The 27728-nt window shown below is 39.5% G+C and overlaps 3 protein-coding genes across 7 annotated transcripts in view; 2 read left to right on the top strand and 1 right to left on the bottom strand.

Moving 5' to 3' along the window:
- Positions 1 to 9: 9 nt before the first annotated feature.
- On the top strand, positions 10 to 13581 carry slc15a1b (solute carrier family 15 member 1b). The gene is made up of 23 exons (XM_044188324.1): positions 10 to 110; positions 425 to 459; positions 803 to 887; positions 1638 to 1779; positions 2138 to 2257; positions 2366 to 2465; positions 3965 to 4055; positions 4165 to 4248; positions 5119 to 5201; positions 5406 to 5492; positions 5575 to 5664; positions 5806 to 5850; positions 5964 to 5996; positions 6135 to 6223; positions 7598 to 7679; positions 7779 to 7895; positions 8032 to 8172; positions 8786 to 8832; positions 9470 to 9577; positions 9666 to 9777; positions 9880 to 10017; positions 10215 to 10322; positions 12390 to 13581. Exons 1-23 carry the CDS (start codon positions 104 to 106, stop codon positions 12672 to 12674), a joined length of 2229 nt encoding a protein of 742 aa, XP_044044259.1. The 5' UTR covers positions 10 to 103; the 3' UTR covers positions 12675 to 13581.
- A 799-nt stretch (positions 13582 to 14380) lies between these two features.
- Positions 14381 to 27530, bottom strand: stk24b (serine/threonine kinase 24b (STE20 homolog, yeast)). 3 transcript variants are annotated; one of them, XM_044188328.1, is made up of 11 exons: positions 27356 to 27530; positions 22822 to 23052; positions 22360 to 22416; positions 21521 to 21629; positions 21024 to 21181; positions 18302 to 18487; positions 18032 to 18180; positions 17573 to 17696; positions 17206 to 17274; positions 16607 to 16743; positions 14381 to 16489 (listed from the first exon to the last, which is right to left on the bottom strand). In XM_044188328.1, the coding sequence occupies exons 3-11, from the start codon at positions 22393 to 22395 to the stop codon at positions 16453 to 16455; spliced, it is 1005 nt and encodes a 334-aa protein (XP_044044263.1). In that variant the 5' UTR covers positions 22396 to 22416; positions 22822 to 23052; positions 27356 to 27530; the 3' UTR covers positions 14381 to 16452. The 3 variants fall into 3 exon arrangements, with proteins under 3 accessions (XP_044044263.1, XP_044044261.1, XP_044044262.1); XM_044188326.1 differs by having other exon boundaries at positions 26670 to 27476; XM_044188327.1 differs by lacking the exon at positions 14381 to 16489 and having other exon boundaries at positions 16603 to 16743; positions 26670 to 27477.
- Positions 27403 to 27728, top strand: part of LOC122872291 (sodium-driven chloride bicarbonate exchanger-like) — a 62737-nt gene continuing 62411 nt past the window's right edge. For all 3 annotated transcript variants that reach the window (XM_044188319.1, XM_044188318.1, XM_044188321.1), the window contains exon 1: positions 27403 to 27537. The gene's annotated coding sequence lies outside the window, so the exon portion shown is untranslated. The remainder of the gene's footprint in view (positions 27538 to 27728) is intronic.

Genomic DNA, 27728 nt, shown 5'->3' with positions numbered 1-27728 from the left:
GTCTTCATGTTGTGGATCTCAACAGGGGTCACTAGTCTCTCTGTATCTTTTTGCTGAAGGATTCAGTCGGAGAAGCGACCCGAAGTTGACACACACAGCAGCCATGGCAGGTGAGTCCCAGTCTGAATGGGAACCCTGTGACTGGAACCCATCCTTACTTTTTGGGATTTCTTTTCCTGCAAGTTTTATTGTTAGGGGATATTCTTGGTTTATATCATGCATTACACGGTTTCTTTCTTCACAGTGAGTTATTATTTGCTTCATGCATGTGAGCTTATAATTCAATAATATTTGACAAACTTTTATACCAAACCAACTATATTTGTTCAGTTTAACAATATTTATTTGTTCACTTTTTTTTCCATATTTTATTCCTTGAAAAAAATCTGTTTATATAATGTGTGATTTGTAACCATTTCTGCAGACAAAGGCGAGATGAGGAAGCCCAAGCAAAAAAGTGTAAGTCCAACTGTAATTGTACTGTCTGCGGTATTTATAAAAATTATGATTTTTATTGTTTACTGCTCTGATACCCAACCGAACTGATTTTTCAAGAGGAAAATATATGCACTCACCCATGGGTATTAAAAAAATCATAAAATATCAGAATCACAATCACAGTGGCATTCAAATTCCAGTACCAGGCACTTAAAGAATACCTTGCCTAACTCTGGGTGTCAGGGGACTCATGTCTTTTAAAACCCAATGTTATCAGCATGTACGTGAAACAACACAGTAAATATGCAAATTCCTTTTCAGTCACTGCGGTAATATCCTTAATGTTTTCCTTCCCCTCTGACAGGCTACTGTCTGTGGCTACCCAATAAGCATCTTTTTCATTGTGGTCAATGAGTTCTGCGAGCGCTTCTCCTACTATGGCATGCGAGGTGAGTTGGTTTGTTCAGGATCTGATACAGTTCCCTTTGTGTCATGAACTTGCTTTATTCACATTATATATTTTTTTTATATATTTATATTTATTTGACAGTTATAGTTACAACTGCAGATTAAGAGTGATGAAATATAAATTCAATATCAGTATATAAAATGCAGTGGTGGAAGAATTTTCAGATCCTGCATAGCCCTGCACTCAAAACTCTCCAAAATGTACTTAAAGCATCCAAAGCAAAATTACTTGCTCTGCAGAAAAATGGCCCCTGTGAGTCTTTTAACTACTTTACAGACAATTAAGTAGTTTAGACCAGAGGTTCCCAACCTAGGGGTCGGACCCCTCCAAAGGGTAACAAGATAAATCTGAGGGGTCGTGAGATGATTAATGGGAGAGGACAGAAAAAAAAATAATTCTGCTACACAAATTTAGATTCATTTTTTAAACCTTTCTCTAACAGTTATTTAAATGAAACCATGTTTATAATAATTAAATAATATATTTAATGATATAACACTCACAGGGGCCATTTTTCTGCAAGAGTACTTTTACTGTTAATACTTCTGTACTTTTATGTGGGATTTTGAATGCAGGACTTTTACTTGTAACAGATTATTTTTACATTGTTGTATTGGTACTTTTACTTAAGTAAAAATCTGAATACTTCTTCCGCCATTTTTTTGCATCCCTATCCACCAAATCTTTACTTTCTCCCATTTTCCCCCTCCTCCCTCCCCCCCGTCTGCAGCTGTCCTGGTGCTGTACTTCAAGTACTTCCTGAGGTGGGACGATGACTTCGCCACCACTATCTACCATACCTTTGTGGCTCTCTGCTACCTGACACCCATCCTGGGAGCCATTGTGGCTGATTCATGGCTCGGCAAGTTCAAGTGAGTTTCAAATCCTGCAAATCTTTTACCTGCAACCAAATAAAAAAAATGCATTTTCTCTTGCAGTTTGCATATACAAAGGCACCAAAATCCATCAGCTGTGTTTGTTTTATATACTGTTGTAGTAGCTACATGCTGTGCTTTATGTGCTTGTCTAGCTGGACATATTAAATACATCAAAACTTGTTCAGAGAGTTAGGGTTAAAGCATATCTCACAGAATCAGCTGTTAAATTTCATCCTTGGATTTTTGACCTTTGTCTATCTTATCTCTACCTGAGTCTGATGTACACCTGTTTAACTCGTCGCTCCTTCCTCTTCCTCCTCCTCCTCCTCCTCCTCCTCCTCCCCCTGCACAGGACTATTGTTTACTTGTCCATCATTTATGCGCTGGGACAGGTTGTCATGGCAATAGGTGCTATCCATGACATCACAGATGCAAACAAGGACGGCGTGCCTGACAACATGACCTTACACGTGTGAGTGGAGCACACTCAGAACTGTGTGACAGAAATACAGCAGGTGAACAGATTCAGATATGTACTGACATTGTGTCTGTGCTGTGTGTCTGTCCCCCCCCCCCCCAGGGCTCTGTCCATGTTGGGTTTGATCCTTATTGCCCTGGGAACAGGAGGCATCAAACCCTGCGTGGCTGCCTTTGGTGGAGACCAGTTTCAAGACGATCAGGTTAGACGTTGCTCAAGCACACACACACACACACACACACACACATACTGTATACACATGGGAGAGGAGACAAACAGTCCTGCAATAAATACTGGATGGCTTATTGTTGTCGCCGAGTGAAAACCATGTCTCTTCGAATATAAAGATTTTGTTACAGGTCTGTAATTTCTGATTTATTATCCTGGGAAGAACTATGTCATTTAGTAATTATTTAAGGAAAATAGAGACAGTGTTCAAGTGGTACAATTACAATTAATTCCAGGCAGCTGCTAGCATGACCTTGAGTCATTTAGTCACAAGAAAATGTGTCTAGAGACAAGCACACTGTATTCACAAAGGAACAGTTTTTTGTTGGTCTTATCTCGCAATTATGACTTCGCTATATCACAGTTATGACTTACTATCTCGTAACTGAGATGCTCGTCTCGTAATTATAAGATACGTTTTCTTGTAATTATGAGAGCTGGAGCTCTTAATTATGAGACAGTTTTCCCGTAATAATGAGTCACTTTTCTCGTAGTTACGAGTCATCTATAAACCCATTGGATTATCTCAAAAATACTTTGTTACCGAGCTTAAAATTAGTTTGGTGAGTCTACGTCAGACTGGTGTCGACTATATAATCTTTTCCTCATGTTACCGAATTGGATTGCATTATATTATAAACTGTTTGTCGTATTTGTAGCTATTTTGTGTGTATATGAGCGGTTCAAAATGCCATCAACTCCTTACAGTACAACACAATTCAGTACAACACCACAACCTAGGCTCGAACATTGACACGCAACTAATTCGACACCTCACAAATAAGCTTCCAAAGGTGGAATTTATTGCAGCGCTGTCGCATTTTACAGCTGTTTTATTTCGTACAACTATGATACATGCACAGATTGCCTTCATGCATACATACAGTTATACTCTGGACAAATGTGGACGTACAAATACAGACACATCACTGTCTAACGCATGTTGATACTTACTGTACACACACTAAACCTATATTCATATAATAATGTATATTCACACACATGCACGTCTAATACAGGTGCACATATAACAAATATAACATGAGTCAAATGCAGCTAGTAAACACACACATGTACATTGACCTTCCACTTATGCACATACATGCATGCACGCACCACATGCAGGGCACGAGTATTATCTCTCTCTTTCTTGCACACGTGTGCACACACGCAGCAATTAAAAAGACGGCTCAGCTATCCATGGCATCTCGTCAGCACTTCTTGTATCTCTGTTTCATTCCAGCTAGTTGTTTATTAACTAACCACAGGTAACCACAGGTACATCTGTCTCAATGACGGTATTACACTGTTCAAGGCCAGGGACAAAGATTACCCCATGATATTAATGACTCTGGTGAAATGGGATATTATGCAAGAGTCGGGATAAGAGTTTGGGAAAATGCATCCAATATAATCTTGGAAAAACGTCAGTGCTTTTCGTCTAGGACTTGTTTAACTTCCTGTGTCCCACAGGAGAAGCAGAGAAGCACCTTCTTCTCCATCTTCTACCTGTCCATCAATGCCGGCAGTCTGTTGTCCACTGTCATCACCCCCATCCTCAGAGGTACGCTAAAGTTGATCACAAAGCATAAAATACACAAATGACTCACATATTGAATTTTTTCAAATGTTTATGTGTGTGTGTGTGTGTGTGTGTGTACTGGGGTTTCCAGCTCAAGAGTGTGGTATTCACAGCCAGCAGAAATGCTACCCACTGGCCTTTGGTGTTCCTGCTGCTCTCATGGTGGTTGCTCTGAGTAAGAACTACTTTTTTTTAAAAATAACTTCTCTATTGACTGTTTCTAATAAGGCGCATTTTATTAAATGTTAGTGAGTTGTAGTAATGTTTTTATTTATTGTTAAAGGGGCACCCAACCAATTTTACATATGTGGGACAGCTTACTTGAGCTACTCAGCCTATAAAAACAGTTGTATAATGTCTTCTGTGGCTCTGGAGGAGCTTTGTCAAGTTTGAGAATATAACCCTGATGATGTCACAGTGATGTCATCAGAGTTACGTCATCTTGGGATTGGAGACGACAAACTTCAAACAGAGAGCTTGCATTAAAAACTGGGGTGGAGTTTAAAATGTGGGCATTTACCAGGGAGGGAGGGTCTAATGAAACATGCTACTTTGTTGCATTATGGGAATTGTAGGATCCATCATTTTTGGATCTTGAAAAAGTCAAGATATTTCAGTCTCTGCTGCTTCAATTATGTCTTTTGTGAGTCTCCCAACTTGATGAAAGTACATTGTTAAATAGCTGCAATGCCCCATTAATAAATGATTTAGTAATAATTTATTAACTATTTTTATAGATAAGAAATCAACAAGGACAGCTTCTGTGTTGTCAGGCTGCGAAATCATTACTCATTATTGGTGGCTTATCACTAAAAGCATTAATAAATGATTTAAACTCATTTGTTACAACAACAATAAACCCTTAATTGCCCTCTATATTTTACAAGACAGGGGTACCATGAATATTTATGGTGCATATAAGATAAGTCTATGACATTTTAACAATGTTTTCTGATAATTTCCTGTTGTTGGTTTGACAAATGGTCAAATGTTAATTTATATAACTGGCGTGTGTGTGTGTGTGTGTGTGTGTGTGTGTCGGCAGTTGTGTTCATTGTTGGAAATGGTATGTACAATAAGACTGCCCCTCAAGGCAACATCATGGTGAAAGTCTGCAAATGCATCGGGGTAAGTGGCTCCTCAAAGATGAACATGTTTCTCCAAAAGGTTTTCAGCTTCAAAATGGATTTGAATCGTTTTAAATAGAACCTAGGAACATCCTATTTATTCAAACTTTAGTGAACCTTCTAAACTTTCAGTTACAGATTAGGTAACAATGCATTCCAGTTAGAGGCAAAATTCACATGGAATTGTCCTTTCTGCTATCTGTAGTTTGCTATCAAGAACCGCTTTAGGCATCGTGCTTCTAACGAACCTAAGAGACACCACTGGATGGACTGGGCTGAGGAGAAATACGATGTAAGTGCAGTATACGTGCGCAAATACAAACGCTAAAATCAGTGATGTAAAAATCCTAATCCTTTTCTATGTTTTGCTTCAGAAACTCCTGATTGCCCAGGTGAAGATGGTGCTGAAGGTGCTGTTCCTCTACATCCCTCTGCCCATGTTCTGGGCTCTCTTTGACCAGCAGGTAACTATCAATTTACTACTTGACACTTGACACTAATTGTAATTAATAGCAAATTGAAATAGAAAAAAAAAAAGATAATGCAAACCCAGAAGTGCACTGGCAGAATCCAGACAGACTAAAGAAGAGCTGTCTCCTCCACAGGGCTCAAGATGGACCCTCCAGGCGACCACCATGAACGGCGACTTTGTAAGTGTTTTACTTTTAGCATTTTTGCAATGTCACATCTTGTGAGTGCAAACCTCCGAAATTGATTTTTAAAATGAAATTTTGTCTGTCTCTCTGCTTTTTTTCTTCAACAGGGATTTCTCATAATCCAGCCCGATCAGATGCAGGTAAGATACTTATGTTGATTACACTTTACTTCCTTTGTTGTGGAGTTTGTTGATGCTTGTGCCTACATGCTGTTGATCTGAACCTAGAGAATAGGCTTTCAAAGAGTGATTTGCCTTCTTCTTTGTTCTTCCCACCAGACTGTCAACCCTATCTTGATCCTGATTTTGGTACCAGTCATGGACAGTGTATTCTACCCGCTGATTTCCAAGTGCAAATTAAACTTCACGTGAGTTTATTTTTCTTTTTTATTCCTGTGTGATGGAAAATATTAGTCTAGGTTAATTTTGGTTACATTTTGCCGACTTTGTGTGCATTCATTTTTGTCTTTGTTGCACCTTTTAAACTGTCCTTACCCCACATGGATGGTGTCCTTTCTTCGGCACAAACTCAGCTACAAGTCTGACTTAACATATTGTCAATTTAACAAAGCATAAAGCTGCCAGCAACCAAAAACTACGAGAAAAATTGTCACAGGCGCCTATAAAAATTTAGAAATCTTTAGTGATAATCACTCAAAATATTACTATAGAACAGTTCAAGGGTGAAAGAAATATTGTTTCACTTTTTATGCACATAAATACAGCAGAAAAATATAAGAACTAAAATTATAATACAATCTATTTACATATAAAGTGATTTTTATCTCAACTGGTTTTTTGTGTCTTTTTCACTGAAAGTCTATGTATGCCTGTAAATCACTGAAAATATTTATAATTCAAAGTTTTAAAAATGGATTTAAAAAAAGGTATGGTCTACAGCCATGACATACTGACAGACAATGATATACTATGTATGTTACTATAAGCTATTTAGCATTTATAAACAGTATATAAATGGTTTATAACACACTATAATGTAGTTGTAAGCAGATATAAGTAGTGTTTTAAGTGTTTATTAATGTATTTGTCAAAGTTATAACTTCTTGAAACATCTGTTAACAGTTAATAAATGATTTAATGATATACAGTATGATTACATGAACAAAACCTTACAGTATGTTAATATTAATATACATGTACAAATAACTAAATATTATTTCAAACTGTTGAAAAGGGTTCAAGACATGCTAAGCTTCAGAGTTCACTTTTACCTCAGAAATAGTAGTTTGACAAAAAAAAAAGACTAGATTTCTTCCAAAGCTTCCAGCCGCATATCATGGCTTCCATCAGTGTCATTTGTCATAGAGAGTAAAGAAGTAAATATGTCTTCATAATTTATATGAAGCTCTATATGAAAATATTTAATACATTTATTAATTGTACTTGTTAACTATTTTTGTGTTTATTAATGACGTATTTTGTTGTGCTGTGGTAATTATTCTGTCAATCATTCATTACCTGTTTATACACCAGATTATAACCAGAAGTTAGAATTGTTAAGAAATACATTAATAAACACTGTCCTTATATCTACTTACAACTTGTGTTATAAACCATTCAGTAATTCTTTATGTAATGCTTATAAATACTCAAAGTGTTACCGTTTTGGCCTTCTGAAACCATTGTTCCATTTGATTGAATATGGCATAGAGATAAACTCAAATATTTATAAACGTGTGTGTGTGTGTGTGTGTGTGTGTGTGTGTGTGTTCGTTCTGCAGTCCGTTAAGGAGGATGACTGTGGGGATGTTCCTTGCTGCTCTCGCGTTCGTTGCTGCTGGTCTGGTCCAGATACAGATTGATGTGAGTGCAACACACATAAAGACATACACTGGGCAACTTAAACATACATTACCTTGTGGAGCACAATTCACACACGCACAATTTCATTTCTCTCTCCAGCAAACCATGCCTAAGTTCCCATCAAGCACTGTAGGCCAAGTGAAGTTTATCAACATGATTGACAGACCGCTGCCCATCAAAGCTGGAACCAACATCTTTACCTTGAACGCTTTCACGGTACTCCAGTCAACATAAGACACAGTACACAGACACTAACTATCCAAACGTATTAAAACTAAGTAGGTCTGTTCTGAGTCACCATACACTAAAGGTTGGAAAACATATTAATATATACTTATATTTTGTCCTACAGGCCAATGAGGATTATCTGAACTTTGATGAACAATTTGAACTGAAACTGGGGTCTAATGTCACCAACGTCATCAATGTAGTGAATGGCACTCGGAGTACTGTGGTCATCATTCAGGATGGGCCCCTACCCAAGTCTATAAAGGTGAGCGCGCCTGCCAGATAGGGTTAAAGCTGAAATTATTAGATTTTTTTTGTCTTTTACAGCTAGGCATTGGATTCAATAGCATCTGAATCTAGTTCTGAATCTGAATGCCACATCTCTTAGTTAAAAAAAATACATGTTTTTATTTCACTCTGTATCATACCTAAACCGCAGAGATTCTACTGTGCTAAAGGGGTGTATGGCTTTCACTAAATATTTAGTCTCTGCTCTGTGGCATTCATTAACGCTGACTCATTTTTCCTGTTGCTGTGTTTGCTCCTCACTGAGGGGCTGCACTACAGCTGCAGAAGGAGAAATAAAACAGATAATATATCAAATCTATTTTATCATTCAACAAATTGCAACTAAATAAATAGCTGATTTTTCTGCATGCGTGATGCACTTAACGTTACCTGAAGGTGAAATGGTTGTTGTACTGTTACAGAATATGGTGTAACGCCGGCAGTAGGCTGAAGCTGAGCCGACTAAATGTGATTTCAGTTGGACTTTAATTATGTTTCTAGTGTGTTTCCCTTATCCATTGATTGTATCAAATTTAACATTAAGTACAAAGATGTGGAGGCTCTAAAGTATCTTTCTAACTCCCTCTCAGTTCCCAGATATCAACTCAAAGCCGGAACAGGGCGCCAATGCTATCAGGCAAGTTTCAAATTGTTATAAAGCCTTTAGGAATGAATTTATATAGAAGGCTTGAGAGGCCATGTGTAATTACTTTTCTGTTTTGTCTTCTTGTGACCCCCAAAATAATTATTTTGCTCTCAGCAAAGCTGAGGAGGTTCTGCTTTCTCATGAACACAGAGTAATTATTTTGTGATTGTGACATCCAAAGTTTTGCTTTGTCTTTAGCTTAACAGCAGCATATAAGAACCATATTAAATCTGAGGCACTGTCATTTTCTTTTAATGTAAGTGAAAGTGACAATGCACCCATGTACCTGTGTTAGTCCTTTGTTGACTATTAGAGACTTTAGATTAGACATAAAGTGACTTTTGCTGACCAGCAGTCACTGTGGCCACAAGGGACAGTAGACAGTAATGTCTGTTATACAGCAATATCAAAATTAGCTAACATTAACCTCCACAATCTACTGGTCATGCCAGACCAAGTAAGGCTGAAGCAACAAAACCCTTGAGTGTATTGAATTGTGCAAGGGTGCGTCTTATTGATGATAAATTATTTGGATTTGTAGGAGGAAGAATGTGTTTAATCTTGTTTCAAATATTACAGAGTCTCACTTGTTTTTGCACCTATTGTGCGCTGAATTCTCCTTCCCCAGATTCTTTAATGGCTTTGGCTCAGTTTTTAATGTAACAGTGGGCAACCAGGACTTTGGGGACATCGTTACCAACAGCATGTCAGCATATGTTGCGGTACCACAGGGAGAGTAAGACTGATATTTCATTATATATGTCACATTCAGTTATACTAGAGAAAATGATTTGCTCTGACTGGCGTTTTTCTTGTTATGTCAGTGCAGAGTTCCGGATCAAGAAGGATGGACAAGAGTGTGTCTACAGTCAAACACTGGGCTTCGGCAGCTCTTACACCTTGATCATCCCGCCAACTTTCACATTTGGACAAAATGTAACTCATGAATACATTTTGAGTCACAATATAGCTTGAATGTAACTTTTGATTACCCCATGACCTGACCAACACATCTGGTTAACTGTCTGTGCCCTGTAGTGCAAAGACAGCATCCGACCAGTGATGGACATCAGCCCTAACACCATCCACATGGCCTGGCAGATTCCTCAGTATTTTCTCATCACTGCAGGAGAGGTGGTCTTCTCTGTCACCGGCCTGGAGTTCTCCTACTCACAGGTAGAGGGTGCTTTCCTCTCATATCTGACAACACTGCAAAAGCAGTTTGAAAACAACACAAAACACAAACAATAAAAGTGGCATTCGACAATAAAGTCTGTCCTAATGTTAATTTGGCCAGATACAGAATGACTGTCTATGTCTCGATGAATCTGCTATAATATGTAGTTGTATTTGAATCTCCCTTTGCTCTCCAGGCACCCAGCAACATGAAGTCTGTGCTGCAGGCTGGTTGGCTGTTAACTGTTGCTGTAGGTAACATCATTGTGCTTATTGTCGCCGAAGCTGCAACGCTCTCAGATCAGGTGGGTGGATTTTATTGAACCATTTGTAGACACATATTGTCCTTACTGAACTTGGGCAAGTTCAGTTTATGTGATAACGAATATAATTTATGTTTGAAACTGGCTGTAATTGCTTTTGATAGAACATAATAATGCAGGTTATGTTAGATAAGGATAAGGTGGATGCTTAAAGTACCTGAGGTGCACACAAGGACTTTTTCAAAAACTATTTCAGCTATATGTAAAAATTGTCATGGGAAAACACACAACATTGGTCAAAAGAGATTGGTCATAGAGAGAATTTCCCCGTGACAGCAAAAATATCCATCTCAAGGTTTCCTCTGTATGACATAAAGCATATTATTGAGTGCTAAATTTAAATGAAAAAAAAAAAGACCACCCATGGGAACCCTGCAAACTCCTAGAGCTGGCCTTGAAGAGGAGGAGATACAATTCTCTGAAATGTTTTAAAATGACAAAAAACAAGCGCTACAAGAGACCAGTGTAGGAACACATATTTAGATCTCACAGTACAAAAACAATCCATTATAAGTAAAGCCTAGCATTCAAAATCATATTTAAGCTTTAACTGATTTTTAAAAATAATAACAATGGATCACATTACTACTTGTAGGTGAAAGATGTCACTTGTAGTGACAAACCACCGAGAATTATCACCCCACTCTGCAGTTCCCTTCTGCTCTACAGAGCTTTTTTAAATGTGTCTTTCAGCTCATTGTTTTGGTTTTCCAGTCGGCAAATTTACTGTTTTTGGTTCCTTCTCACCGCTCTTATAGCGTCTTTCCAGCAGTAGCAGGCAGCTGTTTTCAGTGAAAAAGCCCTAACAAACCCACTGTACACTACCTGCTCAGCACCAAACGGCAGACAGACACAGTTAGCGATTAGCTGGTGAACAGAGTGGAGCATTTAGCAGCTCAGGAGTTGGTGGAGAGCAAAACAGAGCTAAAGGAGAGTGAATATTGGACATTCGTCAAGTTGACACAAACACGACTCCAAAATGAATGCTAATGTTGCTCTGTGTCTGCTTGATGTGTAAATAGGCAACTGTACGCTAACAATTTTGCCATATGTGGTAGTATGTCAGTGTTGTGTTTACAGCTTTACTCCGCTGCCACCAAGTGGCCACAAATCATTAGTTGCAGATTTAAGTAAGAGTAGCTGAATTTACAGTATAGTTTACAGTAGTAAAGTACTCATTCACTATGTAAACTGGCCCCATTCACAGTATTTTTTTAAATAGCAGTGCCACAGTTGATGTTATAATGTACTTGTCCTGCCACATTTTTACACATTTTCTTTCACTTGTGGAGGTTATGTATAACCTGAATTAAATCTTCAACTGGATAACCGCAATATGCAATATGTTTTCCCACTGGTCTGTGGTGAGAGATACCTCCTTGGTATTTTTCCCAGTGTGATCTTCTGCAACAATTTTAAAAAGTGTAGAAAAGGAAAAGGTTCCTTTGCCACTCACTGCCTCTCATAGCTTTTTATTAACGGTGTCTTTGTGGCTAAGTGTGATGCCTTTATCAATGTAGCTTTTTAGTCAAATTTTCAGCTGTATATATTAAAAGAATAGTTTGACATTTTGGGAAATACACTTACTTTACAATACACTTAGTTTGATGAGATTTTGTTACCACTTTCATGTCTGTACAATAAATATGAAGGTGGAGCCACGAGATGGTGAGCTTAGATAAGCAAAAAGACTGGAAACAGGGGAAAAGAGCAAGCCTAGTAAAAAAAACAAGATTTATTTTACACTTCGGTTTTTCTTCAAATTAAACAAACGAGATATAACATGTTAATAGTGAGCTTCAGAGGTGCTGGTAGCTTTTTTTTTTTAACCTTTGGACAGAGCCAGGCTAGCTTTCCTGCTTCCTGTCTTTATGCTAATCGAAGATGACTCTCCTAGCTCCAGCTTCCTATTTAACAGAGAGACATGAGAGTGATATTGTCATATAACTCTCAGCAAAACGGTGATTAAGCATATTTCCCACAATGTCAAGCTATTCCTTTCAGTTTAGCTCCAAACTAATAGTGTGTGTGTGTGTTTCTGATTACTAGTGGGCCGAGTACATCCTCTTTGCCTCTCTGCTGATGTTAGTCTGCATCATCTTTGCCTTCATGGCCTATTTCTACACCTACACGGACCCGACCAAGATAGAAGCCCAGTTTGCCCAGAAGGAGCCTGAAGACAAGAAGAGGAAAAGTTTGGAGATGGCCAGGAAGGACTCGGTTGAGCACTGCAGCGAGAAGAGGAGGAGTTCTGACTCCAGCTCTGACTCCAGCTCTGACTCCAGCTCTGACTCCAGCTCTGACGCGAAGGGACCCCACCAGTCCAAGTTCTAAAGTGACCCTTCTCTACGGCTTTTCCCTCTTTCGTATGTAAATGCTGCTTGGTTCTGTGCCAAGTGTTTTGGACATTTTGTCAATGCACTGCTGGACATGGAGTGGTTAGAATGAATGCATGGACCTGAGTGAAATGGAGCTTAGATTGTTAAGCTCTTGGTGGACAGTGTTAGTGAAGGAGCTTTTCAGGGATAATTCAAATACAATTATCACCATTTCGGCTCAAAATTTTGAGAGAATATTCCTTTTTTAGAGGTTACTCATATCATTAAAATCCCTGGATCTTTACTGTTAATTTGTGCGTTTGCTGTTGTAAATTGTTTTTTACAATGATTTATTTTGTACTGTGTAGCAACAGCTTTATGTAATTTTTGTAATGTACTGGAGTACACGTACAAAGAAACCATTCCAACAATTGTATTTATTTCCAAGCACAGTGTTGTATGTATTGTAATATATTGTCACTGTATTATATATCTATATATCTATATCTCTCTCTATATATATCTATATATCTATCTATATCTATCTATATATCTATATATATAGATAGATATATCTATCTATCTATCTATATAGATATATCTATCTATATAGATATATCTATCTATATAGATATAGATATATCTATCTATATATATCTATATATAGATATATAGATATATATAGATAGATAGATATATCTATATAGATATCTATAGATAGATATATATAGATATATCTATATAGATATATAAAATGTTCTCATCTCCTCCAGGGTAAAATCTAACACCAAAGACTGCTTATTTAGTCTCAAAATGTTAAATCATATTTCATATTCAAACTCAACTTTCGTTCTGGCCTGGGAGAATACTGCCCTGTGATAATGGCTGCTCACCAAGGTTTTCAATAAAGATGCTAGCAAAGGGTTGTTGTCAATAAATGTGTACTGGCACAGGTTCCTTTAAACCTATGCAATGACACTATGTTAAATACATTTCTTTTTCTGAATGCAACACCTTTTTGCATATTACTGCATTATACTACTTCAGAAATATGGACTGAGATACTAGACTCATTTTAGTGTTTACACAAGGATGAAGACTGCCCGAAATTAAATATTTGATGGATGTTCCTAACATTTTGTAAATTATGGGAATCTTCTTATGAAATCCAAAGGGACAGCAAAATCTGATAATGTTTCTATAGATTATATGGTTCTTTTACACACATCTGGCAGTGCAACTGTTATTTTCCAATTTACTATAATAGAAGATCCAAAAAATGTTGAGAAAAGTGGATTCAGAGAATTTTTGGTATTTAATTCAATTCAATTTTATTCATATAGCGCCAATTCATAAGAAGTTATCTCATTGCACTTTTCATATAGAGCAGGTCTAGACTGTACTCTTTATAATATTATTTACAGAGACCCAACAATTCCCACCATGAGCAAGTACTTGGCGACAGAGGTAATGAAAAACTTCCCTTTAACAGGCAGAAATCTCGAGCAGAACCTATAGGCTCAAGGTGGCGGCCATCTGCCGCAAAAAGAGTCTACAGCCAGCTAGTGTATACACACAATGTAGATATAAGGTCAGGTTAATCAGTATGCAACCGAGTATCTGCTCTTTGCTTGGGTGAGTGTGTATTGATAACGTAACTATCGACTAATAATTTCAGCTCTACACACATCCAGCTCCAGAGATATGCACGACACAAAGATCTCAGTTAGCATTAGATCTTTATTTCTCATGTCACTTTGAAAGCTTACAAGGAGCTTACATTTAACTTGGGGATTCTCAAATGACACAAGCAAAGATTATATACAGTACTATAAACTGTCAGCTATGATAAAGGAGACCAAATGTACACATTTTGTAGTTATTTCCGTAGCATATGTTTTTCTGTAAGGTATAGATATTTTTTTGCCGGAGGCAGGTGCCCATATCCATAAAGCATTCCATATTTCCATACTTAACTCTTCGCAGTTATAAAAATATTAGATATTTCTTAATTTCTTTCAATCCCTGTGTTGACAAGTGCGTCATGATGCAACTCCTCAACATTATTGCTGCATTAGCACAGTAGTAAATTCTGGAACTCTTAAGTAAACATATATAGTAAAACATGGCTATTAGCAACTTTTTTCATTTTTTCCCCCTCTTACAGGTTTCTTTAAATACTTGACACACTTTCAAAGTGCAAAAAACTGATCTGAAATTTTTTTTTAAAAACAAAAAGGTGCAAATCATACTACAAACATCTGGTGAAAGCATAAAAGAGGACATGGCACTTCTAGCATGGTGTGGTAGTGAGAACAGAAATGTCTGGAGTGAGGAAATAAGGATGGCATTGATTTCTGCAGCTTGGCTTGTCCTGATCTACTGTTTAGTTTGGCCATGAGCAAGTGTCATGATGTGATTGCCTACGATGGTGCTTTCCAGTTATTCCTCGCCCCCACTGTAGTTTTTAAGTAGTGCTAAAGATAAATTACAAGCCAAGGAAAAATAATACTTCACATGATATCAGTATCAACCGCCCATAGTGGTTCCCCCTTGTAATTGTCCTCGGCTTCACTCAGTATTGTTATTCTTATTTAAGAGCCAGTGCCGACACAGAACTACCTTCATTCTTGTCCTAAACAATTTCTAAACTGACTTAAACTGCCTAAACATAAGTACAGGTAGGAGTTTTCCCCCCTGACTACAAAAACAAAGGAAAAGCTTCTGCCTCTAAACAAAGTAAGCTTAGTATCATAGTTAGTTCGATGATTCAGCAGGTGATTGAAATAGAAGATTGGAACTCAGTCACTTTGAAAGAAAACACTGATGAATACTGAACTGAATTTCACTCACCAACGAGTAAAAGAAAACAAACTAAATCTCAGATGAAATGCCAGAACATAGATGTGTGTATCTCAAAAAGGCAAGGCATTTTCTGTTCTCTGTTGAACTTTTTGAAATCTTTAAATATCTACTTTTAAACATTATCAATATCTACAAAATGCGCATGACCATTTTGTACACAGTGATTCATTTCCCGCAATGACAACTTGTAATCATGTACAGCATGGCGACCCCCACCGCCCCCTCCCACTGCCTCGGAGGACAAAGTCCACTTAAAGCACTTTACCTGAGGTTTCATTAAGAATGCTGCAATTTGCCTTAACAGGGAGTCTTACATACGCGAGAGCACACGTGCACACACACAGACGCGCTCGCAGGTGCCCACACACAACATGTTGTGCATTTAAGCACGCACACACACACAGCTTGCACACGGACATAATATCCCTGCAGGTTCATCAAGCATGCTTTCAGAGGTTCTGGGGATATGACGCCTGCATTAAGAGGGGGATTGAAGTCTTGTCTTGGATTTGAGGGAGATTTTCAGCTCCTCGTCGAGCAAAGTCCATATAGAGACTCCATGGTGTGAGGCTGGAGAAGTCTCGCACATACAGAGCCCACAGTCTGGCTTGGCTGTTGTTATTGTTTTTCTGCTGGGTTGCTCTGACTCTGAGTCTTGTCCCATCACAGCCGATTCCACGGGTGCTGCTGCCCCCCGAGCTTCTCCTCTCATAAGTGTCAAAAAGAAGCTCTCCAGAGTTTCTCTGTTGTCCTCTGCTTTGGAGTTCAGTTCATTTTTACAGGCTAGGTTAGCCCCCCCCCACACGGGAGGTCAAACGTGGTCAGCTGGTATGGAATGACTTGACCCCTGGCTTTTAACCCTCTGACCTGGCTGTGGTGTTGGGGGGGTGGGGGCCTGGGAGAGCAGGGCTGGGGCAGAGACCCAATTACTAGGGGGAGGAGGAGGACATCCTGCTTGTGGAGAAACTGCAAGAAAAAGAAAACAAGAATGGTAGATTATTATCATCTACTGCATAAAAAAAAAAATCTGGATTACATGATTAAGGATTCTGTTTTGTGCACTAAATCAGAGTCACGTGTTACCTCTGGAGCCTGTGGACCATGTGAGCCACCAGGGAATCGGAGATACCGGGGTAAGCCTCCTCAGCCAGAAGGATGGCCTCCCGTAGCTCATCCAGGACCATGGGGTTCCCATTCACCTGCTCCTGTCTTGCCTTCAGCTGGGAGGGAGGAGAAAGGTGAGGAGGCAGAGATTTGGTTAGATTGATAAGAGATAGATAAGATGAGAAAACCAATTTGATAAGACGAGGGACCCATCTGGGTATAATTCTCTGATTGGAACCAGACAAATGCACCGGTGTTCCAAACCAAACCACACAAAGGGTCAGTTATAGGCACGGAAGTACCCCCACCACAAATATTAAATCAGGACCTTTAGTATTTGGAACAAGTAGCTCATGAAAAATAAGGTGTGTCAGATTTAGTAGCTACATCTGTAATTTCAGTGTGTCAGATACATATTTAATCAACATTTAGGTAAATATAAGTATCGGATCGGACTCGGCATTGGCAGATACCCAACATGGAAGGACTCGGGCTGGGGCTGAAAGAACTCAATACGGACATCCTACCTAAAACACTATTGAGGGTCTTGTTACAGTTTGGATTGTAAACATCCTTACCTCAGCTAATGCAGGAGAGATGACTGTGGCCAGGCTCTGTGAATAAGGCCTCTTTGGAATGTCTTTTGTCTGAGGAAAGAGAGAGAGAGACGTAAGAACGGGGGGTGGGACGGGGCGGAAGGAAATTAAAGTAGTGCAGCTTCACCTTAGGGGGAATCTTTTTAAATCAGCACGGCGTGCACACTTCCCCAAATAACATCACACCATCTTATCATCATGGGTTAGTTCTTGTGAAATGGTGGACATTATCTGCAAATCTGTTCTCTCTAAGTCGGATGGCTTTTGGCAACTGTTAATGTCAGAATTCAGAGCCTAAAGAATAATCTGATTGTTCATTTTTTTAAGCTGTGATGCACTCATGTCTCACCTGGTCTGTTGCCCCCGACTGTCCCTCCCCGTTCTGCAGCTTCTTGGGGTCCTTCTCTCGGATGGTGAAGATCCAGTCATCACTGCCAAAGTCGTTCCCGCCTGACGCCTGGCCATCCTGCTCTCTGATTGGACAGATATTAAAGAGGCTTTGGACACTTATCAGGATGAGTGATGAAGTCATGCATGTTAAGTGCTTAAAGCTCATCATAACAAATGTGGGAGGAACGCACCACAGAGGATGTTTCTCTCCCTCAGCAGGATGTTTTTTGTGTCACATTTACTTTAGTACTACCAAATAGGAGTAAAAAGAGCTGCTGGCATAATAGCATGCAGTAAAAACAAAAAGAGAAGCAATACAATGAAGATAAGAGTTACAAAGAAACATGACTGCTGTATTTCCACAGTACACCAGGAAAACAGCAAATATCTAAAGTGAGGAGGACGGTATCAGACTTACGAGTCAGACTCATCAGAACTGGACTCTGTGGTTCTAGACTGCTCTGCCTTCCACCTCTTGTACTTGTCCACCAGCTCAGTCAGGTAGGAAGTCTTTTTCGCATGGCGAACGATCAGCTTATGCTTCAACAGTTCTTTGGCAGTTGGCCTCTGTGGAAATGAAGAGAAGCAAGTGAGATGAGCACACGATGGAGTCAGCAGAAGCACACTTCAAGTCGGAGTTATCTGTACAGACAAAAAGCAAATCCTTAAATACGAAAAAACTACTTACAAAACTGGGCTCTTTGTTGAGACAGGCCTCGACAAACTCCTTGAGTGGTTTGCTGTAGTTGCCCTCCAATGTGGGCGGGTTGTTCTTTGGGATGAGGAATAAAACTTTCATGGGGTGGAGCTCTGAGTGGGGCGGCTCACCTTTCGCCAGCTCGATGGCTGTGATGCCCAGAGACCAGATATCAGCCTGGGATGCACAGGGAGACATGGTGATAACTTTACATCCATAATATTTATACAAAAACATAAGCTAACCAACAATCGGAGCCACCACTTCTTTAGTCATTTTGGGGTTTGCATAAATCTTGCCACCTTCCTCAGTCTTATGGTACTTAATCTATATTGCTTTTTAATTTTAGTGTTTTGAAACTTGCTGCTAAGTGCTGCAAACGAGTCTCAGCACAGCCTGTAGAAATCCTTGACCTTTGACCAGAGGCCAAAAACTATGCAAAATAACTAGCGGCGAAAAACTAGACTGACTTCATACTTAAAGTCAGTCATAGGCTGCCAGCCATGAATGACTGCATCTCAACAGAAAAGCACATATTGAAAATCCGTGGTTCCCAAAGTGGGTGCTACAGCACCCTGGGGTGCCATAAAGGTGCCCTGGAGAGTTTTCTTGCAAACAAACAAAAATTATGTTTACATTCAGTGTTTTTCACCGAAACACATTGTGTGTATCTTTGAGGTCTAACAAATGTGTTGAATGCATTTCCTTCCTCATTTAACATCTGCAAGGGTGACTTTTCTTAAAAGTTTGAAACCTGCATCATTTACATGCATGTTTACCAGCTAGCAGTCTTCTTTGTCCCTGCCTTTTCTGGCGCATTGCTGTATACCATGGCGTATTACCTGTAGATCAGTAGAATAGTGTGAAGCCACTGGCAGGAATGTGTATCGTGTCACCTGTGTAGCATATGCACGCATGTGCGTCCTCGTATGCATGCACGACACAACAAAACGGGGACCCACTCATAGAAAAATGGCTTCATTGCGCTACATAGAGGTCTGAAACTCCACAGGGTATCTTTAAGGACGGGCCAATGGTGCTGCAAGATGTATTTCCACTCTTTTAGCTGTACTTGTTTGAATGTTTCGGCACATCAAAAAAAAACAAAACAAGGCAACATTTACATTAACTACATTTTTATATTACATTTTTAACAAAAACATAAAAGTAAGTCGTAAAGGCACTGCATCAAAAACACTGTTAATTAAGCAGTTATGCAGCAGATTGGTGACGACAGCTCATGGTTGCCTGTTGTCATAGCAACATAACACACTTTCCAGGTGCACAGCAGTCAGAAATAATGACCGTCAGAGCAGCCATGGAAAGATTTTTCACTGTAAATAGAGCTCAAAGAAATGCTGATACATCTCAGCCCACAACAACCCTTTGAGCCGGCCAAAGGACTGAAGTGTGTCTGTAAAGTGAAAGCTACTTGGCTTACGACTTTTTGTGGATAGGGGAAGGTGGCTGTGGTAGCTGTGATGTCCCACAGCTGAATATCTCATCTGCAGGGAAAAACTTTCAAAAGTGGCATTGATGCCACGTGAGCTCAGGAGACATCTTGAGACAAAACACCCGTCATTAGCCAGCCATCACTATGAGGGAGACTCTCGAGGGACCACTGCAACCTGCAAGTCAAGGGTCAGTAGCTTGTTTGTACTGTAGAGGAAGGTAAACAGTGAAGAAGCGCATAACACAATGGTCCTTGAAAAATTAGCAAAAGCTTGTTTATCAACTTGCAGAGTTTCTTTAGTCTTTCACTTCTATTTAGTTTTGACAAACTGTGATTCGAACAATGCAAAAAATAAATTCAAATGTAAAAAAGATGATCAGATCTTGCAGCAAGCCAACCTCTATATCCATTCGGATGATTTGAGCAAACACAAATCCGATTTTGAAAAACACATTTAAGGATCCCTTCAATATAAAGGACCTTCTGATTTCTGTATTACAGTTCTATTATCACAGAATTCTCTCTAAAATTCTTGTGTGGGTCTGTCGTCCACCGAAAGACTTCCTATCAGATCTGTTCAGAATGTCTGGCTCGAAAAAGATCAAATAATGGCGAGGAAACAGAACAACGCTACTGTAGTAAAAAGACAACAAATGCAATTTTCAATCATCAATTCCTACTGAAATGATCCATTATATAATTAAAAAAATTAATAAACCTTGTAAAACAACAATGTCAACCCCACAGCCAGTGTGATCTATGTGATAACATTGTAATAACAATTTCGCACAGCCAATAGTGGGCAGCCAGCTGTAAACATAATAACAGATTAGCTCGCTTGTGGTAGTGCTAGCTTGTCTGCCCTGGTCGGTCATGTGACCCTCGTCTTCCAGGTCGCAGCTGTCTGTCGAGAGTCTCTCTCATTCGCTTTGTATCTTCATTGTATAAATGGATGAATCAATTAAAGTGTGCTATTGCATTAGACCATTAGCAATATCACTTTGTTTGCATAGTGAGAAAAAAAGCAGGAGCAGCTGAGGATTTTAATGCAGATGTAACACAGTATATGGTGTTAAAGCAGTAGGTCTAAGCACAGCATAAATATACAGTTTCCTGCTTTCTGTCACTTTAGTGTCAACAACACTGAAGTTCTGCAACTTGAATCGGGTGTAGTCTGACAACACAGAGGAATGTAAATGTAGCTAGAAGAGATGTAATGGAGTGTACACTGTAAATATAACACATTGTCTTTTAACTTACCTTAGAGTCATAGGCCGACTGTTTGATGACCTCGGGGGCCATCCAGAAGGGCGTGCCAACAAAGGTGTTGCGCTTGATCTGAGTGTCGGTGAGCTGTCCGGCCACACCGAAATCTGCCAGCTTCACCTCTCCCTGCTCGGACAGCAGCACGTTGGCAGCTGTTGAGAGGAGGACAGATGAAAGGTTGATGTGGTCCGGCTCAGAGCACACACGGAGTGAGAAGCTTTGCCACATCTTCAGACACTTCTGTCAATGCCATTTATCTGCATCACCAATTTATTTAATAAAGGCAGAACGACTGTCAGAAGCCTTTTAGCGAACCGCTGCAGCGTTCATCTCAATTCCTCGATGAAATAAAAAAATATATAGTGAATGAAACCATAAGTGGACTTCAATACCCTTAACGTGCTATGTGATATTCGAGTGTGCTCACTGATGCCATTTAGTCAGATGAAACCTGCATCCTCTAATAGCAGCACTCTCAGTCGGTCAGCTACCTTTGATATCCCTGTGGATCTTCTTCTCAGAGTGCAGATACTCCAGGCCCTTGAGGATCTCTCTCAGGATGGTGGCGATCTGGGTCTCGTCCAGAGCTCCAGGCTCCATCTTTAGAAGAAAAACAAACAAAACCCATGAGCTGTGGGGGTCAGCTGAGCCTCAGGGTGGATGATAATTAATTCTACAGGGCTGACAGTTTAGCAATGGCAATGCCTAACTTATCCAAAGCAAAAAACACAACTTTGATTCAGATTAAAAAGGAACAGTTCACCTAAAATTACATTAAAGGATAAGTCTGGTGATATACTATATACTATCACCAGCAAGAAATGTGTCCTACTAACAAGTATTGTGTGTGTATTCAAAGCCTGATATATCTTATTCCTCTGTGCCATAGCGCTCCGTTATTGTCCAAAAACACATCTATGAGCCACACTGTTGCACTGGGTGTCATGTTTCTTCATTACCATGAACACACATACTGTTTATTTTGATTCAATCCCACATACACCGTCCTGCTGCCAGAAATACTCACTAGAGCACCAAATGTGGATTCATCCACCGCTGAAAATAGTCCCCCCCCCAAAAAAAAACAATAACAAAAATATAGAATACTGCCAGCCTTATCTTATAAAACTTATTGTAACATTTACACAGAGCGCTATGCATGCATTAAGATGGTTTTGGTGTGATTTGCCAAGATTTGGAAATATCAAATGCAGGTTCTTACCACCTCCCCTGACCAATTTCCTGGGGAAACCCTGATATTTTATTGTCTGTTTGGGTGATAAGGAAGACTGTACGGAGCTCAGTGCAACGTGAAGCAGGAATCACTTACCAAATCTAATGCTGAGCCTCCACCTAAATACTCCATAATGATCCATAACTTTGTGTCCTGGAACAGTGGAGACAGAGGAAGAGAGTGAGCTGTCGTTTGATGAACAAAAGGGGTCATTAAGTACTATGGTGCATTTGTGAGAAATATTCACAGCTGGTTAATTAAGGTAGTTACTGGCTTATTGCGAGGTTTCAAGAGCCAGGTGGATTCCTAAACAAGTCATGATGACACCAATAAAGGCTCGGTGGGTGTCTGAAGTCGTCTGAGGCTAATCCCTTTTTAATTTAGGATTATTCAGGGAAAATGTGGGTAGAGGAAGAGAAATCCTTTTATGTCTCATCCCATTTGCTCAATTGGAGGTTTTACTTAAACAGATACAAAAATACTGAAGTAAGAACTCTTAATGTATATTATATTGACTATAACCGTGTCCTGTGACATTATGTGTGTAACAAAAATGACCTTCAGGTATGAGCCGTAGTACTTGGTGACAAAGGGGCTGTCACACTGGCTCAGCACTGTGATCTCTTGCTGAATGTCCTCGATCTCGTCCTCTGCTTCTTCCAGGTCTATGATCTTGATGGCCACTACTTTCTGGGTCCGATTGTCGATGCCTTTGAACACCTCGCCAAACGAACCCTTGCCAATTCGCTCCAGCTTGGTGAACAGCTCCTCCGGGTCAGCTTTGGCATTCTGGCGGTGATGGGAGGGGGAACAAAGCAGGGGAGGAAAGGGAAGGTGGATTTAAAAAAAAAAAAAAAAAAAGACAGAAAAAGGAATGTTTGGAAAGAACTCAATGTTGGGGAGTAAATAGGAAACACCAGCAGGGTGCCATTCTTACAGGATACATTAATTCACTCATTGCAACACCTTGTGTTTGTGTACACAGAAAGAAAGGCACAGGAGAATGAAAGGGAAAGAGTGTAACAATTGGATAACATGTAGGTTAAATAACACAAAATATGCTCCTAAAATAACATTTTTGTCCTTTCAATACTCCGTTGCACCTTTGGGGTTTTTTCTCTGCTGATTATTTTCTTGATTAATCGATTAGTCTGTGAAATGTTAGAAAGTAGTTTCTCAGAGTCCAATGGCACATCTTCAAATGTCTTATGTCTTACCAACAGTCCAAAACCCAAAGACATTCAATCTGCAATAATTTCAATAGATAAAAGCAAAAAAAATCTTCAAATTTGAGAGGCTGACACTGCACATTTTTGGCTTAAAAATTGTTTTTTCCCCGATTTAATCGATTATCAAAATAGTTCCCGGGTTTTTTTTTTTACTAGCAAGCTACTAATCAATTAATTGACTAATCATTGCAGCTCTACTATGGACTCTGTCAACCTGGACCTGTTTGTATAAAAATGGTCCTGGCGTGATTCTTTAGTGTTGACTGCAGTGACTCTTAATTGTTGTGAAATAAGGACTACAATTATGTCTAACCACAATGCCCTCCTTCAACCACTGACTGAGCCAATAGTAGGCCTCCAAAAGGTGACAGGGTCAGGGCTGATTCCCATCAGTCATCCCAGCTTCATACATACTTTGTTGAAGACTACCCATCATTCAGTGTGTTCAGTTATATGTATGCTTCAATGTATGTTGTAGCTTCAACAGGAAAGCTTATATGATACTTCCCCTACAGTTATGTTGACAATATCAATGTATGCTATTTGGGATATTCTTCATAAAACTCTTACATGTTTAAGAATGATGTAGTGGCCATCATTTTTAGGGCTAACTGCTAGTAGAAGTATTATACAATGTTTGTATTTGAATCAAATACATGTTTAATTGTTTCCATAACAGAGAACAGAGGTGTCGACCTAAAAATAAAGCATTTAACAAGTTTACCAGAAAGTTTGTATATTTAAAATCAGTTTGTCATTTATAGGTTTTGCGATTCCTTCTCTTACTAGAATAGTTAATATAACAATTATTGAACTTTTTCTGATTTATATAAGAACCACACTAACGTGTGATCATTTGATTGTATTCATGCTGAATCCTTTTTTGATGTTGTAAACTAGGTAGTGTGTGCATTTGGACAGATCTTGTATCTTTTATCAGCTTATCATCATACGTTTCCAAAATACATAAAGTGTGTATCCGCTGCCTCTGCTGGTCACTCCTGACTGACTGTCGAGACCTCTGGAGCCGTCTGAAATAATCTGGGAGCTGAGACCAAGTCTGAACACCCAGGAAAGCTTATGAATGACACTTATTCTTAATTGTAACAAAAAGAGACAATCATTTGTAGAATTTTGATGCATTTAAGACCAAACTTTTACACTGAGTGGCTTAATAACTATACCAGCCCTGGTGTAGATGGTTTAGTTCTCTAATCATTAACAAACCAAAAACACAAGGTCTGATATTAGGATTTTAAATGAAATGCATTCATTTTGACTTGGCGATGCCAGAATGGAACCTAATGCAGAATCTCATAGATAACCATTTTATATAAAACCTGACAAAGACAAAAATGATTAAAATGGCCCTGTTTGTCACCTATAGTTATACCCTCTTTCCTGATTTTCTCTGTTTTGGACAGATTAGGTGCTGTAGTTGTAAATGGGCCAGTTTGTGCAGAGATGAAATGACGAAAAATCTCGTAACACCATATTACTTTTACACCAAAATAGGACCGTTGGCACACTGAGACATAATTATAACTCCTCTTGAGGCCATAAGGACAGGAGAGACAAGTCAAGTACTGTTGCATGATTTCAAACTGTGTTAGGGTGGTCAGACAAAAGAAAAGCTTAGGTGGACCTTTCAAGTGTTTATTAAATCAAGGAAAAAGCTGAAAATGTGTTCAGTGAATCCAATGACAAGCCATATTTCCAACTTTTCTGGGGTAGAACACTGTAGCATGTGTATCTCAGTGCTGAATGAAAAAAAAACCTACTTGAATGCTGCAGGAAGTGAACTAAAATGACTTAACTCTCCAGAGGCTGTTATGTGGGAAACACAAGAGCAGGCGCTGACAAAAACAACTTCCTTTCATGACCTCTTTTGAGTAGAGAAAGGGTCAGTATGCCCATTTTGAGATAGCTAAAAATGAAATAGCTGCCTTACGCAAGAAGGGATCCTTATGTCACCAATAAAGATCTTTTTGGTGCCATGAAAGAGATTTATTCAAGAAACTAAACAGTGATTCCACTAATGGAAAGTGTGGTGCAGAACAGATGAAGAAGCGATAAAGTGATGAGTCATATTTTATTAAAACAATAAGATACTTTGTTAAGGAAACAAGGGTTCAAACTGGAACAAGAGCTTCAAGTCAAATTGCAGGCAAATACTGACTTTTGCTGCCAGATTTACAATGTACACTGGAAGATATAGACCTGTCTTAAACCAGTCTTTGAAATTATTGCTAGAAAATTCAACTGACAAAGCTAAAACTTTGATTGCACTTGCTTTTAATTTAAGTAAAATCGCTGGGAACAATCTTCACCTGACTGGCATCAAAAACTTATTTACAACTTAGAGTTATTATGGTGCCTTTATTAGTGCCAAAATCCCAGCAGTTTGTCTGCCTCTGACGCATCCCAGATTGTGAATATGCATGCATTTACTTCCAAACCAGAGAAATCTGCTAACAAGCCTGCACAGGGAATATAATCTGGTGCATGAGGCAGTTTACATTAGGAGCCTTTATCACCTCTAGTTATCTACCCAACACAATTATCCCCTATAGGCAAAATCCTAAAGATAGCAGCAGAGGCAAGAACAAGGCTCATGTGTGCATAATAGTGTCTTTGTACAGGGGACCCAGAGAGCTCTATGGCTTTCAAGTCATTACTGAGGTATCACTGAGATATTTTGCGTCAGTTTTTCTGTTGCAAAGATGTGGCATTCAGTGGCAGACTAGCTGTCAACATGACAATAATTAACAACGACGACGCAGAAGAGATGTAAATTAACTTTCTGCTGTGTTGTCTGGCGTCCCACACAAATGAGTTTCTACTATGGATATATGTAGGTTGCTTCACAGTTTTTGTCTAAATTGTGACAGCAATTACGGGCCCGACGTGCATTTCCTCCAAATCATTCCGCACACTGCAGCATAAACAAACAACAGCTGGGTGCATCATGATCTCTGAAATATTTCCGACTTCCGACCGCGACAGGATGAGATTTCACGAGGTGTACTTGAGTTCTAAGATGCCCAAAACCATGGAGTTGGTTAGGTGTGCAGTGCTGTGCACAAACCCACAGCAGGGAGTCAAGGAGGTACATTTTGTTCTGGCAGTGACCTCAACTTACTTATTGCGGAAAAATTCAAAAGACATTTGGCTTACCTGCATCCCCGGCAGGTTACCCTGAACAGGAGAATGGGCCATGGTGATGCTGACTGGTTTTGCGCCTCGTCCAACAACGCAGGGCTGAGATTTCCTCGGCTTGACTTATGTTTACAGTCCCGGCTGTGGTACCGTTATTGTTAGCAATCCTCCAGGACACCTGGTTACACAGGCCTACTGAGAACCGTCTCAGGTACTTTTATGTAGAGAGAAAAATGTCCTTTCACAGAGACAAATGTCCTTCCACACACGCTGGTGTACCTTTCTTGTGTCGGAACAACCCGAAGTCATCCAAAACAGCTGAGCAAGCTAACAGACGTTTGCTAATGCTAACTCTGAAGCTGCAAACAAGACATCCGCAATGTTAGTTTGCTAACCAGCTGGCTAAACGTTAACTAGAGCGTTAAATCCGATTTCCCACTCAGGGAAGTTATGCTGCTGAAATATTTTTTTTATTTTCAGAAACGAAGAAGTAACAACAACTATTTATTTTAAAATTAACTATCTGTCACTTTCTGAAAGCGTATTCTCTCGCTAACGGTGTTGTCAGCTAGCTAACATGGTTAGCCCGCTAGCTAGCTAGCCAACGCAGACAACCTGACAAACGTTCCGTCAGCGAGCTGGCACAATTTGTCTGCATACCGCAAATGTCACCCACAGAACGGAGTCTTGAATAAACCGATTACCCAGCTTTTATCTTTCCCTTCAGCAGCTCTACAGGTCCGGCATCTGCGGCAAGGATTGCTCGCCAGTGTTTTTGTTTGCTCCCTCACTTTCGTCCCGTACTCTCGGCCATCTTGTCGGTGCTGTGTGACGCCTGGCTGGGCGGATCCGGATCAACAACAACATCCTGACTTCTCTCTCACAGGTGATGATGCCAGGTGGCTGGACCGAGGTCCAACCCCCCCACCCCCAAAGTTTTTGAGTCAATGATAGGCTACTTAAAGAGATCCACATTAAAACGTATTGTTACGGACGTGTACCACAGAATCCCATCTGAGAAAATTTCAGTTGGTGATCTGGTGATTTGGTCAAGATAGCCTGAAAAAAGTGCTATTA

Source organism: Siniperca chuatsi, linkage group LG24, assembly GCF_020085105.1.
Source record: "Siniperca chuatsi isolate FFG_IHB_CAS linkage group LG24, ASM2008510v1, whole genome shotgun sequence".
In the NCBI taxonomy this organism is placed as follows: domain Eukaryota; kingdom Metazoa; phylum Chordata; class Actinopteri; order Centrarchiformes; family Sinipercidae; genus Siniperca; species Siniperca chuatsi.
This window is presented reverse-complemented; position numbering and strand designations above follow the sequence as displayed.